At 42.1% G+C, this 22,400-nt stretch overlaps 1 protein-coding gene across 1 annotated transcript in view; it reads left to right on the top strand.

Annotated features, from left to right (window-relative positions):
- The first annotated feature begins 739 nt into the window (after window positions 1-739).
- The window catches only part of LOC139028433 (neuromedin-U receptor 2-like), a 32,466-nt gene continuing 10,805 nt past the window's right edge, over window positions 740-22,400 (top strand). The window contains exons 1-2 of the mRNA XM_070445824.1: window positions 740-1,598; window positions 5,007-5,399. Coding sequence (XP_070301925.1) covers window positions 740-1,598; window positions 5,007-5,399 — 1,252 coding nt within the window. The remainder of the gene's footprint in view (window positions 1,599-5,006; window positions 5,400-22,400) is intronic.

Here is a 22,400-nt window from a genome sequence, read left to right on the forward strand (position 1 = left end):
TTGCTTAATATAAGGAATTTGAAATGATGTATACTTGTACTTGTACTTTTGCTATGTAAGTATATTTTAGCAATTACATTTACTTTTGCTACTTAAGTATATTTAAAACCAAATACTTTTACTCAGTTAGTATTTTACTGGGTCAATTTCACTTTTAATTTAGTCATTTTCTATTAAGGTATCTTTACTTTTACTCAAGGATGACAATTGAGTACTTTTTCCACCACTCCCAGAATGGAGTGAATGGAATGGTATCAAACACATGAAAACCCCCTAAAACATGTGTTTCATGCCATTGAAACACGTGAAATTGATTGTACTACCCCTTCATTGTATAATATCAGGTAATGAGTGCCTCCATGCATTACAGCACAGCGTTGAACATATAACTGAGTTCTACATTCATTTAAAGTTTCATACCACCAACATAAAAATGTAATTGAATTTATGGCTTTAAGTCAAGACAATCATGCAAAACAGAAATCTCTTGTGAGGCTTTACTGAGATGTCTGTCATCATTTGAAAGATTTTACATCACCTCATGTAGAATTAGGATTACTAGCAATAAATTATTTAGCAGAAAGTATTATACTGTAATATAAATGGTTGCTGTGTTTCTCTAGGTGTTGTATTTCTATCTGTATGGAATGAAGTCTCTCAGACATATGCAAACGATGTGCCGACATTACCAGTGATCCTGTCCTCTCTACTCCCACTTACTACAAGCCCCTACTCTGAAATGGAGAAGTACTGCCTGGATTCTCTTTCCAACATCTCAGAACAGCATGGCATGTTCTGTAACATCACGTTTCTAAATGTTACAGGAAATGACACTGGAACCAAGTCCATTGAGGACAAACTACTGGAAGTCCTAGGGCCGAAGCGCTCCCCCGTCTTTCTCCCTATCTCCCTGGTTTACCTGCTCATCTTCCTCCTGGGCGTGTCTGGCAACCTGCTCACATGCACAGTGATATCCAAACACAAGAAGATGTGCACCCCCACCAACCTGTACCTGTTCAGCTTGGCTGTGTCAGACCTCCTGGTGCTCTTCTTCGGGATGCCCCTGGAGATCTACGACCTGTGGCAGAACTACCCCTTCCCCTTCGGAGAGGGAGTCTGCTACTTCAAGATTTTCCTCTTCGAGACTGTCTGCTTCGCCTCCATCCTCAATGTGACAGTGCTGAGTGTGGAGAGGTATATCGCAGTGGTCCATCCACTAAAAACACGRTATGTTGCCACCAACAAGCATGCCAAGCATGTCATCAGTGCTGTATGGGTGCTGTCCCTGGTTTGTGCCATCCCTAACACCTCCTTGCATGGCATCTACTACTTGAATCTCCCGGAGAAGGTGGCAGAGTCAGCCATATGCAGTTTGATAGGTTCCCCGTGGATCTACAACCTGGTGATTCTGATCACCACCGCATGCTTCTACATTGTTCCTGTGACGGTGATCAGCGGGCTGTACCTGGGGATTGGCATCAAGCTGGGCAGGGAGCGACACCTCTCCCGGGGGACGATGAGGAAGAACTGTAGTGCTAACATCAGCTGGAGAATCCATGTGGAGCGAGTGCGCAGAAGACAAGTCACCAAGATGCTTGGTGAGTTCTGCATCCCATTTCCATGTCTAACCATTGTCACAGTCACAAGCATCACTACTATGGTAAACATAACTTAGACTTTCAACTGAAAAAAAAAATMGAGGGAGGGATTTTTACATCTGTACACCAGTACGACCCACGTAACCACAGTGAAACGTTACTCTGTGATAAGGTATGTGCTGCTGCTGCAGGAAGGGGGTCATTGCCTAGGCAACCAATGACTTGTTTGCTACAACACCTTGCTTGTTCAGGAAGGTGCAACAAAGTTTCATCACGTTGTAATGAGTCCATGTTACCACGGAAACAAACTCAACCGCTCGAATGCTCGGCTGTCCCGTCTTCAGTCAGCTGTTCYTTCCACAAAAATTGGTCAGCCAAGTGACCGCGGTCACCYTTATAATCTTTTGAATAGCAAAAAGAACAACAAAAAACACATCATTTATGACTCACATTTTCTCCTCTCCTCCGCTCCTGGCGGCAATGGTCCACATGGGAAGGGGACGTTTTCAACTAAAATCACAGAAGCGGGGTACCAAAGCAATCTTTCCCCACTGAAAGCAGTTCAGCCAAAGCAATAAGAACACACACAATGTACTTTTTGTTGTATTCTAACTGGATTTTAGCTCGCGTCCAAATATACAGTCAGGTCCAAAATTATTGGCACCCTTGATAAAGAAGAGCAAAAAAGTCTGTATAAAATGAATAATACCAATACTGAACTATATTGAGGTATATTGTATGCTCACCACTGGTGTACGTGGCCAAAGAGCTCTATTTTCATGTCATCTGACCATAGCACTGGCTCCAATCCAAGCACCAATGCCGTTTAGCAAAATCCAGGCYTTTACATTTGTTGGATGACATGAAAATAGAGCTCTTTGGCCACATACTCCAGTGGTGGGTCTAACGTTGAAAAGAGGAATCATATGTAAAACCCCATACCTATTGTAAATTATGGTGGTGGATCTTTGATGTTATGGGGCTATTTTCATCCACTGGTCCTGGGGAACTTGTTCAGGTCAATGGCATCATGAACTTTACCCAGTATCAGGACATTTTAGCCAAAAACCTTGTTGCCTCTGCCAGGAGGCTGAAACTTGGATCTTCCATCAASACAATAACCCCAAGCACGTATCAACATCTACAAAGAATGGTTAATTGACCACAAAATCAACATTGTGCAATGGCCAACTTAGTCTCCAAACTTGAGCCCCATTGGGAGCCTATGGTTTGAGTTGAAGAGGGCACCCCATAAGCCCAGACAAAGGAAATTAAGAATCTGAATGGTCTAAGATCCCTCCCAATGTATTCTCGCTCAGTGCCGTTATCCTTACACACAGTGGTGTCAGTTCAGCTAAAAGTAGGATATGGCAAAGTGGGGTGGCCAGCAAGATCTGTTAGATGATCTCATTTTAATTCAGGGAAATGATTAAGCAAGTCTGATAGTGAGAGGTGGAAATTGATTATACCAGAGGCAGGTAGGCTACAGGTAAGGATTAGGGATGCAGACAGAGAATGATGATGAAGGCCTACAGCAGGAGGGTAACAACATTCACCCCAAATATGAAGTTATTAATGATTTGCATTATCTCAATTATCATTCTGTCACTGTATGACAATGCGCATTTATTGCCGACAATTGTTATTGTCTTTGAAGCCAAAAACAGGACATGTATTTTGGGGAAATACTCTAAATAGCAAGGTGTTCAGGTGTGTTTATTTCCATACCAATACATGAAACCATCATTTCACTAGCCTACTGGGAAAATTAATGAAAGACCTACAGCTAACACAACCTATATTTTAATAGCAATAAAATATATTTTGGTTTCGAAATGGTAACCAAAAAGGAGGGCTCCCCCACCTCCCAATTCAATTAACCTGTGGCTATCAGATTACAACAAGGCTTACAAGGCCGAGCTCAAATGCCAACATTACATTCATTCAAAGCAATGGGCACACTGCCTAAAAGGCTGACCGGCAAAGCAAATTGGCACTGTCTCTGCTTTCTAAAAGTGAGAGAAAAGGGCAGCAGGCTGGCAGCTGCTCTCTGAGTGATGCTCCGCATGATCCTAAAGCCAACCAATTAATATGCTAATCTGAAATCGCATTTTATTTGAGATTGAATGATTTGAATGTACTTTTTTTTGCTAACTTTACATTTTTGGCCTTGAGGTAGGGTTTGGCAACTGCCATACCCAACTGATGCCCCTGATAGCAAGGTAAGGTATTGAAAGGTATTGAAAACAGGGGTGCCAATAATTTTGACCCCTAGATTTAAAAAATAAAATAAATACTTGTTGAACAAAATCTCTTTCTCTGAGGCACAATAATAATATACAAATATATATTTTATCATACAATATTTCTTAGTAGGGGAGAGTGGGATAAGTTCCACCATTTCTTATAATCAGTATCACTCTGTCAAAGGAAATCTAGTATTCTTTCTAACAAAGATGTCTACGTATATTTCAGGATGTTGTGTATCCCTGGAAATAATCAGAATTCAAGTAAACATTGCAGTTTTGAAAACATAGCTTGTCCATAAAACATGGTCTCTTGTCACAACTTAATCCCGGGTATGGAGTAAGTTGATCTGTTTCTTTACTGAATTATTGCACTTTTTTAAAACACTTTAAACATAGACCAGGCATTGTTGTTACTGTACTTCATAACCCAGCGATAATGCCTTGCATTACACCTGGGAAGAAAACACATAAATTTGCTCTACTTGCCATTGGCTCAACCATTGGCTCAACTTACCCAAAGGCAAAAATTTTGACTAACATTTTGACCACACAGCTACAAGGATGCACTTTCATGCTATGTTTAGGACCTCATATTGAAATTATGTTTAGGACTTCATATCGAACACATTGGGAATTCAACAAACTTCTGGTTGACTTTTTGGATGGATGACTAAAGGTTGAAATCTCATTGATCAATGTCTCAACCAAATATTACCCACATTTCCACGTTGAAATGATGTAGGGTGCCTAGTTGGAAGTATCATAAAACCTCTAACTGATAATACTTTTGGGAGACCTAACTTGCTCAACTCAACCGCACAAATTCCCAGCCGTCCAGTTTTCAATCAGCGATTKATTCTCCAAAAACAAAAAGCAAACCCTTTTCTTTTTTTACATTTATGACTGTTATTTTATTTCATGACAGCTTTCATCCATAGTCATCGGTTACACGATTACACGTTAATTGTGCCAGCCCTAGCCCTGCATTGTCTCAGTTTCTCGAGGACCAAGTTTTGCAGGGAACAGTGCACAGGATTCCCACCCTGACTGTTGTTGCCCCCTTTTCTCTCTCTCTACACATCACTTAATTCATCCTCCCTCTATGTCTCGCTTCCCCCTTACTGTCTTACTCCTATTTTCACTGTCTGTTGTAATGTAGCTGTGGTCGTGCTGGTGTTTGCCATCTGCTGGGCACCTTTCCACATTGACCGGCTCCTGTGGAGCTGCATCATGCAGTGGTCTGTCTGGACAGACCTCAACCAAGCTGTGTACCAGTGTGTGCACCTCCTTTCAGGCATCCTCTTCTACCTCAGCTCTGCAGTCAACCCCGTTATCTATAACCTGCTCTCCACACGCTTCCGGGAATGCTTCTGGGATCTCGTCTGCACCCATACAGAAGACACCACTGCTGGAAAAGACTCCACACCCTCCGCCAAGATCCTGCTGGTCCCCTCGGGCCCAGTTCCTAAAATCCAGGCCAGGCCCAGTGACCACAACTCCCTCACTCCCCTGTTATCTCCAACTGGGAACACAGAGATCACAACACTGACAAGTAAACATTCTTGCGTGGTAGACTCTGACTTCACTGCTACGGCTTTTTAATCTTGTTTAATATTTAATGCAGAGATGTAGACTCGAATCACGTGACTTGGACTCCAGTACTACTATTTTGCCACTTAGACTTGACAAAAAGAAAAAACACTTAATTTCCCGTTAAATTCTGTTATTACACCGTGAACATACACTGAGCGTACAAAAGCTKTTTTCATGACATAGACTGACCAGGTGGATCCAGGAGAAAGATATGATCCCTTATAGATGCACCAGCAAGTGCGGAAAGGCAAGGGGAAAAATAGAGCGCTGTCCTATATTTTCAATGCTTGTCGCTTGAAAATATGAGCTCTGAGCTTGAGTTTCTGTGAATGTTTATTCTCAGCCATCCACAGATCTCTCAATGTGCATACAGTGGGTAGGGGAAAAACAACAACACRTTATTGTAATTGGAGATTTCATAATGTAAGTCAAACTGTAGTTGTACTATCAACAGTAGCTGTACATCCTCATTTGGATGGTCTTTCTATTAGTAATGATGATACAAAAAACATTAAGTTCATGATCTGTGAAGTTTAATATGTAGGTCTATGTACTGTACTAGTAGGTCTAGCGTAAGGAAAACAGTAAATATCCTGATTTAAAAAATTGCTTTGAAATTGGTATAAAACAAATTGGTATAAAATTGGTATAAAAATAGATACTTTGGGATTTTGGCAATCTACCTCCCAGAGTCACATGAACTCGTGGATACCATTTTCCAGTAGGAAGTAAGTTAGAGGTAGTTTTGTGAGCCAATGCTAGCTAGCATTAGCACAATGACTGGAAGTCAATTGGTATCTGCTAAATGCTAGTTAGCAATTGCACTAGTGCCAGCAATATTTTTTTATATATCTATGACGCTAGTTAGCAACTTCCTTCAAACTGCACGCAAAGATATACAAATGGTATCCACAAGTTCATCTGACTCTGGGGAAGTAGATACAATGCCTCATTGCCAAAATCCTGAAGTATCCCTTTAACTATTGACTCAAAACCCCAAATTAGGGACTTGTGACTTGACCTGATCTCTGGAACTTGGGACCTGACTTGAGATTTGCCCATTATTACTTGAAACTTGACTTGAGACTCTGAAGGATAAGACTAGAGACTTGCTTAGGACTTCCTAAATTGTGACTTGGTCCCATGTCTAGTTTAATGTGTAGTGGATATGATGCCCTCTGTCAGGAGATGGATTTGACTAATGAGCAGATGATACGTTGTGCACAATTGGATAAGTAAATATTTCATGAGGTGATATGTGAACTTGTTATTGAAGCAGCATAAATCCTCATAGCATAAAGATTTATCTGAAAACAACTGATTTAGGGGTATGTAAATGAGAGACTTGGTTGCACTTGATAATTAACTCTAATGATTGATTATCCCATATTAACCTTTGTGATATTGACTTATGTGAACTGCAGTTATGTATTCATAACCACTTACTCCTGCCCCTTAATTTATTGTGTATGTCAACACTTCCCCATGTGTATTTCTCCTTGTCAAATAATTGAATGTACATATGTAGCACAGCTGTCCTTCGACTTAGAAATTGTATGTAATTTCATGTAAATCAATATTTATTGCCTTTCTGTGAACAACAGCAAAACCCGAATGTATTGCTTGGTGATTTTTTCAGGAATTGCATTGTTTTCCAGCTGTTATTGATTGCTTTATTTGCTTGCACCTACGGTATGTAGTCTCTGTAAATTTCAGACTGAGATTATGTCCGTTGACCGATGCCCAACATAACTGCATAAAGACTATTGAGTATCCATGTAATCAGTTCCAATGAGTTGATATAGCTTTGTCTTACTAAACATATTTATGTTGCTTGACATTCATTTGATGTTTGAAATATTCAAATAAAAGGTTTTCACCAATGTGTTAGCAGACATTTTATTTTGTTTCTACATTATCTTCTCATCCTTTCCAGAACCTGTAGTCATTTCACTAGGTGTGCCTGTCTTACATGTAAAGCAGATACTGCAGCTGCAGTTTAAAATGTCTGAAACAGAAAGAGCATTATGATGATAATGTATCGTATGAGTCTCTTGGGGACCCCAACAACAACACCAACAGGTAGTCTGTTAGATTCTCAAAGTGTGAGTGGCAGTATAATGGGAAGGCTAACACAGTGTTCTTGTAGTGTCTAAAAATGCAGAGAAATCAGCATGAGAGACAATTAAAGCACTTCAAGCATTTGACCATAGATTCTTTAAAGCCTCCTGGCAGCCTCTATGGATTATTGTTATTCTCTACAAAACATATTAGCTTTGAATGCCACATAAAATCCACTGGAAGGAAGATAATGAAGGCCATRTTCTGCCTGCGTTTATGAATCAAATCAAATCAAGTTTATTTTATATAGCCCTTCGTACATAAGCTAATATCTCGAAGTGCTGTACAGAAACCCAGCCTAAAACCCCAAACAGCAAGCAATGCAGGTGTAGAAGCACGGCATATTGACAGCATATTGAAGAGCTCCATCGCTTGTGTGTGCTAACATTATGGATCTGGGTCCGTGGTCGGATCACATGGAGCTATCGAAATGGGTCCCTATCAGGGGATATCTTTACATGACACGTTTTGATATTATACAGAATACATATAATTTCCAATGCATATTTTGAGTTTTGTGGATATGCACCATATTCTGACAAATTCTGAATACAGATGTGTCTTATAGACGAATATCATTTGGCCAGATATGGATTCATTCAATATCCTGAGAAGAGTGACATACAATTTTGTCTCTTCATGTTAACAGATACTGACTGTGTTTAAACAGTACAGTATATACATATATAATTTGGCTGTATGCATTTTTAGACGTAGGCCTACTGTAAATGTGTATTATTGTTGCTTCACCATCTTTATTGCAAAAATAAATACAAGTACAAACAGAATATAGCTTCTGTCAATATTACACAGGTAAGCTAATAGTTACAGAAATCAGGAATGCAGACAGGCTCTATCTATCTGAGCTACTGTGTCCAACAAACCACCACCTGTTGTTATGTTGGGCACCGACTGACCAAAAAGGATCTTATTATGACCGTTTCTGTGTGGGTGGACCATTTGTAAGTGATGTGTACGCCGAGGAATTATTGTAGAAGCACCTCCTCTAAGAGTATGAATTAGGCTGTTTGAGAAGGTTTGAATCCTAAGCAACCTGCCCACACATACTGTAGTTTGAAGTACAATACCAACATAGCTACTGTAGTAGACCAAGCTGTGTGCTGGAAAACCGTTGTAGAGCATGTGTGGAAGAGGCATTGTGGTGCTCGTGAATTTCCTTTATTTTTTGACCTCAGACCGATGCCTATTCTCACTTAATATGTAGTTTGTTGATTTTAATATGTACATACACTACCGCTTAAAAGATTGGGGTCACATTGAAATGTCCTTGTTTTTGAAATAAAAGCAWWTTTTTTGGCCATTAATATAACATCAAATTGATCAGAAATACAGTGCAGACATTGTTAATGTTGTAAATGACCATTATAGCTGGAAACGGCAGATTTTTTAATGGAATATCTACGTAGGCGTACAGAGGCCCATTATCAGCAACCATCACTCCTGTGTTCCAAAGGCACGTTGTGTTAGCTAATCCAAGTTTATCATTTTAAAAGGCTAATTGATCATTAGAAAACCCTTTTGCAATTATGTTAGCACAGCTGAAAACTGTTGTGCTGATTAAAGAAGCAATAAAACTGGCCTTCTTTAGACTAGTTGAGTATTTGGATCATCAGCATTTGTGGGTTCGATTACAGGCTCAAAATAGACAGAAACAAAGACCTTTCTTCTGAAACTTGTCAGTCTATTCTTATTCTGAGAAATGAAGGCTATTCCATGCGAGAAATTGCCAAGAAACTGAAGATCTCGTACAGCGCTGTGTACTAGTTCCTTCACAGAACAGCACAAACGGGCTCTAATCAGAATAGAAAGAGGAGTTGGAGGCCCCGGTGCAGAACTGAGCAAGAGGACAAGTACATTAGAGTGTCTAGTTTGAGAGTTTGAGAAACAGACGCCTCACAAGTCCTCAACTGGCAGCTTCATTAAATAGTACTCGCAAATCACCATTCTCAACGTCAACAGTGAAGAAGCAACTCCGGGATGCTGGCCTTCTAGGCAGAGTTGCAAAGAAAAATATATATCTCAGACTGGCCAATAAAAATAAAAGATTAAGATGGGCAAAAGAACACAGACACTGGATAGAGGAAGATTGGAAAAAAGTGTTATGAACAGTTTGAGGTGTTCGGATCACAAAGAAGAACATTCGTGAGAAGCAGAATTTTTTWWAAGATGCTGGAGGAGTGCTTGACGCCATCTGTCAAGCATGGTGGAGGCAATGTGCAATGTGCTTTGGTGGTGGTAAAGTGGGAGATTTGTACAGGGTAAAAGGGATCTTGAAGAAGGAAGTCTATCACTCCATTTTGCAAGGCCATGCCATACCCTGTGGACGGCACTTAATTGGAGCCAATTTCCTCCTACAACAGGACAATGACCCAAAGCCCAGCTCCAAACAATGCAAGAACTATTTAGGGAAGAAGCAGTCAGCTGGTATTCTGTCTATAATGGAGTGCCCAGCACAGTCACCGGATCTCAACCCTATTGAGCTGTTGTGGGAGCGCCCATCAAGCCAATCCAACTTGTGGGATGATGCCCTCGAAGCATGGGGGAAATCTCTTCAGATTACCTCAACAAATTGACAACTAGAATGCCAAGGGTCTGCAAGGCTGTAATTGCTGCAAATTGAAGATTCTTTGACGAATGCAAAGCTTGAAGGACACAATTATTATTTCAACTAAAAATCATTATTTATAACCTTGTCAACGTCTTGACTACATTTCCTATTCATTTTGCAACTAATTTCATGTATGTTTTCATGGAAAACAAGGACATTTCTAAGTGACCCCAAACTTTTGAACGGTAGTGTATATCTAAGATTAAAGTGACTAGGCAACAGGATAGATAATAAACAGGAGCAGCAGCGTATGTGATGAGAAAAAATAAAATGTGCAAAAAGGGTCAATGCAGATAGTTGAATAGTTAACCAAAAAGCTACCTGGACTAACTATTTCTCCCTAATTTTGTGGTATCCAATTGGTAGTTACAGTCTTGTCTCATTGCTGCAACTCTTGTACGGACTCGGGAGAGGTGAAGGTCGAGAGCTGTGCATCCTCCAAAACAAGACCCAACCAAGCCACACTGCTTCTTGACACAATGCCAGCTTAACCCGGAGCCAGCCACACCAATGTGTCGGAGGAAACACCGTACACCTGACAAACGTGTCAGCGTGCATGCGCCCGGCCCACCACAGGAGTCGCRAGAGCGCGTTGGGACAAGGACATCCCCGCTGGCCTAACCCTTCCCTAACCCAGACAACACTGGGACAATTGTGGGTCATGGGTCTCCCGGTCGCGGCCGGCTGCGACAGAGCCTGGACTCAAACCAGGATCTCTAGTGGCACAGCTAGCACTGCGATGCAGTACCTTAGACCACTGTGCCACTCGGGAGGCACTATTTAGCAGTCTTATGGCCTGGAGGTAGAATCTGCTCAGGGTCCTGTTGGTTCCGCTTGCCATGTGGTCGCAGAGAGAACAGTATATGACTTCGGTGACTGAGGTCTTTTATGGTATAGAGATCTTGGATGGTAGGGAGCTCGACCCTGGGCTGTACGCACTACCTTCTGTAGCACCTTGCGATCGAATGCCAAGCAGTTGCTATGCCAAGCGGTGATGAACCAGTTAAGATGCTATCAATGGTGTAGCTGTAGAACTTTTTGAGGATATGAGGGCCCATGCCAAATCATTTCAGCCTCCTGAGGGGGTAGAGGTTGTTGTAGTGACATCTTCACAACTGTGTTGGTGTGTGTGGACCATAATAGATCCTTAGTAATGTGGACACCAAGGAACTTGAAGCTCTCCACTACAGCCCATCATTGTGAATGGGAGCGTGCTCGGTCATCTGTTTCCTATAGTCTACGATCAGCTCCTTGTCTTGCTGATGTTGAGTTAGAGGTGGTGTCCTTGCACCACACTGCTAGATATCTGACCTTCTCCCTATAGGCTGTGATCAGGCCTACAACTGTCGTGTCGTCAGCAAACTTATTGTTTGTATATGTATATTTTTTGTACCTTTATTTAAGTAGGCAAGTCAGTTAAGAAKWAATTCTTATTTACAATGTATTGTTTGTCCTTCATGTTCTAATACTTTAATGTTGCCCCTTCCTTGTGTTTTTTGTAATAAATAATAATACAAAATTTAAAAGATCTATAGATCTCTTACATTTCAGTCATTTAACCAGGCAAGTCAGTTAAGAACAAATTCTTATTTACAATGACAGCCAAGGAACAGTGGGTTAACTGCCTTGTTCGGGGGCAGAACGACAGATTTTTACCTTGTCAGCTCAGGGATTTGATCTAGCAACCTTTCAGTTACTGGCCCAACACTCTAACGACTAGGCTACCTGTCACATCAATTATGCTTTACCTTCCATCAGTCTCATCTGAACGTCGTAAAATTCTTGGTTATCTGCACGAACCCTAGTTTCCATAATGAATCAGCAATATACAAATTGGCTTAATAATTTCTTTACTAACTAAATAATCACAGAAATACATAACAAACAAACAGTAGATATTGGTTACTAACAATAATAGAAAAGTCCCTAGTGGGCTAAGCCGATATGACGGTTTGGTAGACAAAGGGAAAGGGTGGGGACTGAGAAAGAGCGGYAAAGACCAAATGGATTCACTACACACAGTCTATAATTATATTAATTGAAATGCTAATCCTTTGCACATGAACTGCCACTCATTCGAGAATAATTGCAATTTATATATTTACACCCGTATGTCGTTGTTGTCTTCTCTGTTGGAATCCTTGATCGTCCTGTATGGTTCATCAGAGTCTCTGGTTCACTTTCCCAGAAGTCACGATGTCTTCCATGGTTGTAGGTGGTTAGAATGTCTACTTCAGAGTACCATTCGGAAATGCTCTAATAGAATAGATGCTCCGGTGGTTGTCGGTATTCTCGTTCTAGACTTATGTAATTTCTAGCTGCAGACTAGTAATTATACATCTAAGATTTGCTCTTATTCTGTAGTGATCGATAGTCTCAGCGTTTAACCATTTGCAGCCTTAGCTTACACCGTGGTTTGTGTGGTCTTAACCATTTAAGACGTCTGGCTTACTGTGGGTCTCTTTGGCATGAAATGTACATTTCGTCACAGGTGGTTTTATACATTTCAGTAGAAAAGGGTGGTTCCATGATGCCGATGTAATGTCTATGCTCACGTGGGTGTGGCCACTGACTAGTTAATCTTGATATGAAAATCCATACTCTCATTTAGAAGGTTAACATCACATTGCATCTTTTCACAAATAGTTTCATGTTTAATTACATACGTTTCACAATATTTCGATGTAAACCTGACAGCTGGGAAATGTACACTTTAAGAGATACCGTTATGTGTGTTTCCTGTCCTTAATGAGATCACCAAATGAAACACATTCATCCTTAAGTGTCCACGGACCATTCCCACATTCTCAAAAGTAGAGATATTGTTTAACACTCCCATTTTGGGGATTAGGAGTTTGGCCAAGTCTAGTGCTTTGTTTCCTCTCTCTCTCTCAATACTGCATGTCCAAAGGAGGAGAGGGTTCCTTCCAGGAATTTACGACCTGTCGTTAAGTCATAAAACTGTGGAGAGAGAGAGAGAGGGGCGCCTATGATACCCCCAGGGCAGGTCATTACAGCAACTATGGTGAAAGAGGATCGATTACAATAGTGGAAACCAAGTCTAGATTTAACCTTAGCCTCCAGCTTTGATATGTGCTGAGAGAAGAACAGTGTATCATCTAGCCATACTCCCAAGTACTTGTATGAGGTGACTACCTCAAGCTCTAAACCCTCAGAGATAGTAATCACACCGGTGGGGAAAGGGGAATTCTTCTTACCAAACGACATGACCTTTGTTTTAGAGGTGTTCAAGACAAGGTTGGACACTAAGAAAGCTTTGTTGTACAACATTTAACACAAAATCCGGGGAGGGGCCAGCTGAGTATAAGACTCTATCACCTGCATATAAATGGATGAGAGATCTTCCTACTGCTTGACCTATGTTGTTGATGTAAATTGAGAAGAGCGTGGGGCCTAGGATTGAGCCTTGGGGTACTCCCTTGGTGACAGGCAGTGGCTGAGACAGCAGATGTTCTGATTTTATACACTGCACTCTTTSAGAGAGGTAGTTAGCAAACCAGGCCAAAGACCCCTCACCGACACCAATACTCCTTAGCTGGCCCACAAGAATGGAATGGTCTACAGTATCAAAAGCTTTGGCCAAGTCAATAAAAATAGCAGCACAACAAGGGCAAGGGCAATGGTGACATCATTTAGGACCTTTAAGGTTGCAGTGCCACATCTATAACCTGAGTGGGAACCAGATATCATAGACATCAAGAAAGACAGTCAGTTGATTTTTGACAAGTTTTTCCAACATTTTTGATAAACAGTGCAAAATAGAAATGGGCCTATAACAGTTAGGATCAGCTTGATCTCCCCCTTTAAATAAAGGACATATCGTGGCTGCCTTCCAAGCAATGGGAACCTCCCCAGAGAGGAGAGACAGGTTAAAAGGTCAGAGATAGGCTTGGCGATGATAGGGGCAGCAACCTTAAAGAAGAAAGGGTCTAAACCATCTGAACCAGATGTTTTTTGGGGGTCAAGTTTAAGGAGCTCCTTTAACACCTCGGACTCAGTGACTGCCTGAAGGGAAAAACTTTGTAGCGGTGCAGGAGAAAAATAGGGAGGAGCATCAGGGATAGTCACATTAGAATGGGTAGGAGATGAGGAAATGTTGGACAGGCAAGGAGGCATGGCAGAGTCAAATAGGAATCCTGACTTTATGAAGTGGTGGGTAAAGAGCTCAGCCATGTGCTCCTTGTCAGTAACAACCACGTCATCAACATTAAGGGACATGGGCAGCTGTGATGAGGAGGGTTTATTCTTCAGGCTTTTAAACATTTTCCAAAACTTCTTGGGGTAACTCCTTAAACTCCTTAAAGTAACTAACTTTGACCTTCCAGATTGCCTGAGTGCACTTATTTCTAATTTTCCTGAACGAGAGCCAGTCAGCCTGAGTATGCGTGTGCCAAGCGATTTGCCAAATGGAATTCTTGAGGTGGAGTAACTCTGCCAGATCACTGTTGAACCAGGGGCTGAACCTGATTTTAATTCTCATTTTCTTTATGGGCACGTATTTGTTCACGATACCACTGAAAATATAAAAAATAAGGTCCAAGCATCTTCGACAGAGGGGATCAAGCTGATTCTATACCAATTTACAGAGGCCAGATCATGAAAGAAGGCTTGCTCATTTTTTTAGCAAGRGTCTATGACAAGTCAGGACAGGTCGTTTCAATGAGCAGCCATTACGAACACAGGCTCTGTGATCAGTGAAAACACCAAACTGATACCTATCAGGATTATTTGTAAGGATAACATCAAGGAGAGTATCCTTTTCTGGGTGTTTAGAGTCATACATTGTGGGATTGGTAATAATCTGAGAAAGATTTAGGGAGTCCCATTGCTTTTGGACTTTGTCAGGTGGTTTAAGCATGTCCCAGTTTAGGTCACCTAGCAAGACAAATTCAGACTTAGTGTAAGGGGCCAGGAGAGAGTTTAGGGCATTAAGGGCACAGGCTGGTGCTGATGGTGGCCGATAACACCTAGCAACAGTCAACAAAGGGTTATTTGAAAGTTTAATGCYTAAAACCAGCAAATCAAATTGTTTGGGGACAGACTTGGTGGAGACAACTGAGTACTGAAGGTGTTCCTTGGTAAAGATTGCCACTCCACCACCTTTGGAAGATCTGTCTTGCCAAAAAAGGTTATAATCAGAAAGGTTAACTTCAGTGTTCCAAAACACTCTTTCTTAACCACGTCTCAGTAAGGACCAACACACCTGGATTGTAGCTTTGAACCCCCACTTTCAATTGATCAATTTTAGGTAATAAGCTTCTAGTGTAAACGTGCAGAAAACCCAGGATTTTACGAGAGCAGAAATCAGTGAAGCAGATATCAGAGCACAAATTAGAATTGGGGCTAGCAACAGTAGCTGGGCCAGGGTGTACATGCATATTTCCAGATATAATCAGCAGTAATACAATCACGGCACGGCAGAGGACAGGGAGATCTCTGCAGTGTTGATTTAGAACATTTGAATGTTCATTAGATGGCAACAATATCATATTGTACAGCAATTTCCTCAGGTAACATGAATACAAAGCCGGCAAGAGGTAGTTAGAATAGGATGGGAGGCCAAGAGTCCGTGTAACTAGGAGAGAGTCAGAGTCCCGAGTGTGGGAACAAACATAGGCTGTCCCACGGTTGGGTAAACAAGCAAGTTCATAGTCAACGAGGCACGCAGGAGTCATGAGGCAAATAGCATAAAGCACAAGCGAAAAATACAACAACTTGGTGCTAGCCATTGTAAGTTCAGTCACRCGCCTCAACAGTGCATGTGTGCTGGAGGCGAGAGAAAGCTTGGGAGAAAGGGGGGAGTGTGGCGGGGGTACCTATACCAGACAGAGGGAAACAGGCCAGTGCAAACAGTGAACAAATCGCCAGGTGGAATCCAGGATGCAGATTCCTTGTAGAAAATCCCAGCTAACTAGCTATCGTAGCTAGCAAATCTCTGCCCATCTTTTCCATGTGGAAAAGGATGTCGTTAGCTAGCTATATCTTTTCAGAATCGGCAAATATTCCTTTACGATGTCCAAACTAAATTTATTCTCTCTCTCTCAAACAGGCCGTTAAAAAACCCGCAATGATGGTGTTGAAGTCGTGTGCGGCCACACAGTTGTGGGTGAACAAGAAGTACACCAGGCCAATACCATCCCTACGGTGAAGCATGGTGGTGGCAGCATCATGCTATGGGGATGTTTTTCAGCGGCAGGGACTGGGAGACTAGTCAAGCTCTGTCCAACCTGACAGAGCTTGAGAGGGTCTGCAGAGAAGAATATGAGAAACTCCCCAAATACAGGTGTGCCAAGCTTGTAGCATCATACCCAAGAAGACTCAAGGCTGTAATCGCTGCCAAAGGTGCTTCAACAAAGTACTGAGTAAAGGGTCTGAATATTTATGTAAATGTGCCATTTACAAAAAGTTCTAAAAGCCTGTTTTTGTTTTGTTATGGGGTATTTTTTGTAGATTGATGAGAAAAAAACTATGTGATCTACTTTAGAATAAGGCTATACCGTCACAAAATGTAGGAAAAGTGAAGGGGTCTGAATAGTTTCAGAATGCACTGTATATTTTTTGGAGCTGTCTATTTACCACTACAAACCAATGCTGGCACTAAGACCGCACTCAACGAGCTGTATAGGGCCATAAGCAAACAAGAAAATATACCCAGAGGCGGCGCTCCTAGTGGCCGGTGACTTTAATGCAGGAAGACTGAAATCTGTTTTCACAAATTTCTACCAGCATGTCACCAATGCAAGTAAAGGCAAAACAACTCTATATCACCTTTACTTCACACACAGAGATGCATACAAAGCTCACCCTCACCTACCATTTGGCAAATCTGACCATAACTCCCCCTGATTCCTGCTTACAAGCAAAACGAAGAAACAGAAAGCAGAAAGTAGAAAGAAAAAAATCCTGCTACGTTCCCTGACAAACCGTTGTCAATACAGAACCAAAATTGAATCCTACAACACCCCATCTGACGCTTGTTGGATGTGGCAGGGCTTGCAATCTATCACGGATTACTAAGGGAAACCCAGCCGCAAGTTGTAGAGTGACGCAAGCCTACCAGATGAGCTAAATACCTTTTGTGCATACTTCGAGTCTAGCAACACTGAACTATGCATGAGAGCACCAGCTGTTACAGACGTCTGTGTGATCACACTCTCAGTAGCCGATGTGAGTAAGACCTTTAAGCAGGTTAACATTTACAAGGCCGCAGGGCCAGATGGATTACCAGGACACGTACTCAGAGCATGCGCTGTACAGCTGGCAAGTGTCTTCACTGACATTTTCAACCTCTCCCTGACCCAGTCTGTAATACCTATAGTGCCTTCAGAAAATATTCAGAAAATATTCAATATTCAATATAAAAAAAATATTGTTGTGTTACAGCCTGAATTTAAAATGTATTCAATTGAGATTTTTTGTCACTGGCCTACACACAACACTGAAACGTCTTGAGTCAATAAGTATTCAACCTGTATGRTATGGCAAGCCAAAATAAGTTCAGGAGAAAACATTTGCTTTACAGGTCACATAATACTGTAAGTTGCATGGACTCACTTTTTTACATCTACTCATCTCTGTACCCCACACATAGTTATCTGTAAGGTCCCTCAGTCGAGCAGTGACTTTCAAACACAGATTCAACCACAAAGACCAGGGAGGTTTTCCAACGACTTGCAAAGAAGGCCACCTATTGGTGGATGGTTAAAAAGAAGCAGACACTGAATATCCCTTTGAGCATGGTGAAGTTATTAATTACGATTTGAATGGTTTATCAATACACCCAGTCACTACAATGATACAGGCGTTCTTCCTAACTCAGTTGTGGGAAAGGAAGGAAACAACTCAGGGATTTCAGCCCAATTTGTTCCTTTAACAGTTACAGAGTTTAATGGCTATGATAGGCAATATTTTCTCAATTCTTTTTTTGCCACTGAGCAAATTTCAGGTCTGCTGAGTGCAAACTTGAATGTTGTGAAAATTCTGTGCAACTTCTGGTGTGCACTGAGGCTTTACCTGCTCTAAGTCACAGTTTTAACTCTGGCCAAGTAGGCTACTGTGGCTATTTGATCAAAATGTAGGCCTACCAACAACAACAAAAAACAATGGCGAAAAATGTTTTAACATTGAAATAGTGGTTCTATAATTCAGCCTACAGCAGCAGACAATGTGTGGTGTTAAATGACTGACATTCCATGAGACTTGAAAATAAACATGCAGGGCTTGTCCTTCAGACAAGTATGTGACAGAAAATGTTGTGTTTGATGCAAGAAACCCCTTTACAAAATAAAAGTAATTATTATTTCCATACCATTATTACAGAGAATCAGACAAATTATGCTACGCTCTGTCTACTTAGCTTATTCTAGACCATCTCAAAATACAACACTTTCCCTTTAAGACATAAAAAAGCAATTAACTTTTTGTCCTGAATACAAACTTTTATGTTTGGGGCAAATCCAATGCAACACATTACTGAGTACCACTCTCCATATTTTCAGGCATAGTGCTGGCTGCATCAGGCATCATATGCTTGTAATCATTAAGGGCAAGGGAGTTTTTCAGGATATAAAAAATGAATGGAATGGAGCTAAGCACAGGCAAAATCCTAGAGGAAAACCTGGTTCAGTCTGTTTTCCACCAGACACTGGCAAATTAATTCCCCTTTCAGCAGGACAATAACCTAAAAAACAAGGCCAAATCTACACTGGAGTTGCTTACCAAGAAGACAGTGAATGTTCCTGAGTGGCCGAGTTAGAGTTTTGACTTAAATCTACTTGAAAATCTATGGCAAGATCTGAAAATGGTTGTCTAGCAATGATCAACAACCATTTTGACAGAGCTTGAAAAATTTCGAATATTGGACAAATGTTGCACAATCCAGGCGTTGAACGCTCTCAGAGACTTTGTAGAAAAAAAAAGAAGGTGCTTCTACAAAGTATATATTCAAGGGTGTGAATACTTATGCCATTGAGATACCTCTGTATTTCATTTTCAATAGATTTGCAAAAAAACATGRATTCACTTGATCATTTTGGGGTATTGTGTGTAGATTGGTATGAATTATTTATTTTTTAAATTCATTTTTAATTCAGGCTGTAACACAACAAAATGTGGAATAAGTCAAGGGATATGAATACTTTCTGAAGGCACTGTACATGTTTCAAGCAGACCACCATAGTCCCTGTCCCCAAGAACGCCAAGGTAATCTGTTTAAATGACCATCACCCCAAAGCACTTACATATGTAGCCATGAAATGCTTTGAAAGGCTGGTCATGGCTCACATCAACACCATTATCGCAGACACCCTGGACCTACTCCTAATCGCATACCGCCCCAACAGATCCACAGATGACGCAAGCTTGCACTCCACACTGCCCTTTCCCACAGCTCAGCGTTCAACACCATTGTGCCCTCCAAGCTCATCACTAAGCTAAGGACCCTAGGATTAAACATCTCCCTCTGCAACTGGATCCTGGACTTCCTGACGGGCCACCCCCAGGTGCTGAGGATAGGCAACAACACATACGGCAACAACACATACGGCAACAACGCTGACCCTCAATACGGGGGCCCCTCAGGGGTGCGTGCTTAGTTCTCCAGTGATTGTACGTTTGCCAATAGAATGGAAGGTAGAGGCAGATTATTTATTTGGTAAAGTAGTTTTGTCAGGTTGCCCGTTTTTCGGTGGCACAGCTTGACAAGGTGTACTGGGCCTAGTGTGTGGTGGCCTGGTCCCTGAACACGGTCACAATGCTGCAGCTTTACCAGACTGAGCAGTTGGCTGACCTGGCCACCACACTGGCTGCTGGGAGCCCCACGCAGAGCTCCGTTTTACTACCAAGGGTGACGTGAAAGTCGGTCCCAGTGTGGGGCAGGGGAGGCAGCAGCCCTTGCACAACTAGCGCGATGAAAGGGGAGGTGGCACGGTCCACTCCCCACATTTTCTCTGTGACAGCATTACCCCCAAGTGGCAATGCCATTCGGGGCACGTCACTGGTAGCCTAAGCCCTCGAACCCAGAGTGGACCGGGCTTCCAGCAAACGTTGGCACTTCAACATTGCTTCTACCCCAAGTTCCACAGTGTTCACGGGTGTCAAGAGTGTTGTGTCCTCTACATTTTTAGGAGAATAAAAATAGTCCATCCCCACAGTCAGACACTCAGTTGTCCTCAGAGCATGCGCAGACCAGCTGGCTGGTGTGTTTAAGGACATATTCAATCAATCCTTATCCCAGTCTGCTGTTCCCACATGCTTCAAGAGGGCCACCATTGTTCCTGTTCCCAAGAAAGCTAAGGTAACTGAGCTAAACGACTACCGCCCCGTAGCACTCACTTCCGTCATCATGAAGTGCTTTGAGAGACTAGTCAAGGACCATATCACCTCCACCCTACCTGACACCTAGACCCACTCCAATTTGCTTACCGACCCAATAGGTCCACAGACGACGCAATCGAAACCACACTGCACACTGCCCTAACCCATCTGGACAAGAGGAAACCTATGTGAGAATGCTGTTCATCGACTACAGCTCAGCATTTAACACCATAAGTACCCTCCAAACTCGTCATCAAGCTCGAGACCCTGGATCTCGACCCCGCCCTGTGCAACTGGGTCCTGGACTTCCTGACCGGCCCCCCCAGGTGGTGAAGGTAGGTAACAACATCTCCACCCCGCTGATCCTCAACACTGGGCCCCACAAGGGTCGTTCTGAGCCCTCTCCTGTACTCCCTGTTCACCCACGACTGCGTGGCCATGCACGCCTCCAACTCAATCATCAAGTTTGCGGACGACACTACATGGTAGGCTTGATTACCAACAACGACGAGACGGCCTACAGGGAGGATGTGAGGCCCTCGGAGTGTGGTGCAGAAAATAAACCTCACAACTCAACGTCAACAAAACAAAGAGATGATTGTGGACTTCAGGAAACAGCAGAGGGAGCACCCCCCTATCCACATCGACGGACAGTAGTGGAGAAGTGGAAAGTTTTAAGTTCCTCGTGTACACATCACGGACAAACGTAATTGGTCCACCCACACAGACACGTTGTGAAGAAGGCGCAGCAGTGCCTCTTCAACCTCAGGAGGCTGAGAAATTCGGCTTGTCACCAAAAGCACTCACAAACTTCTACAGATGCACAATCGAGAGCATCCTGTCGGGCTGTATCACCGCCTGGTACCGCAACTGCTCCGCCCACAACCGTAAGGCTCTCCAGAGGTAGTGAGGTCTGCACAACGCATCACCGGGGGCAAACTACCTGCCCTCCAGGACACCTACACCACCCGATGTCACAGGAAGGCCATAAAGATCATCAAGACAAAACCACCCAAGCCACTGCGGTTCACCCCGCTATCATCCAGAAGGCGAGTCATACAGGTCATCAAAGCAGGACCGAGAGACTGAAAAAACAGCTTCTATCTCAAGGCCATCAGACTGTTAAAACTTCTTGAGGATAGGGTGCAGAGTTTTCACTTAGGGAAAAATAGCGTGCGCAATTTCAACTTCTGCTACTTCATCCCCAGAATATAAAAGATAGCATAATATTAGTAGATTTGATAGGAAACACTCTGAAGTTTCTAAAACTGTTTGAATCATATCTGTAAGTATAACAGAACTTATATAGCAGTCAAAACCCTGAGGACTAACTTTTTCTTTTAAGTTCCTGTATGTTCAATGGTTGTTATGGGCAAACCAGAATTCTAATCAGTATACACGTAGTTCCTACTGCTTCCACTCGATGTCGCCATTGTATGGAAAAAGGTTTTAGGTTTTCCTTAGTTAACAGAGAAAAGATATTGACCGGAAGTGGAGTGACGTCGTTTGTTTATGTTGAGAGTTGAGCAAGACTTGAAAAGTACCGTGAGTTTGTGATATCCGTATTGAAAACAGATTGACCAGTCTTCAATTTGATCGATTATTAACGTTTACAAATAACTTAAGTTGTATTACAAAAGTACTTTGAAATGTTTTGGCAAAGTTTAGAGGTAATTTTTAGATATTTTGTCGTGATTTTGCGCAAATTGAACGCTGTTTTTCCTGGTACAACGGCGCCAAATAAATGGACAATTTGGATATATATGGACGGAATTAATCGAACTAAAGGACATTTTGATGTTTATGGGACATATTGGAGTGCCAACAAAGAATCTCGTCAAAGGTAATGCATGTTTTATATTTTATTCTGCGTTT

Source organism: Salvelinus sp. IW2-2015, linkage group LG11, assembly GCF_002910315.2.
Source record: "Salvelinus sp. IW2-2015 linkage group LG11, ASM291031v2, whole genome shotgun sequence".
Classification (NCBI taxonomy): domain Eukaryota; kingdom Metazoa; phylum Chordata; class Actinopteri; order Salmoniformes; family Salmonidae; genus Salvelinus; species Salvelinus sp. IW2-2015.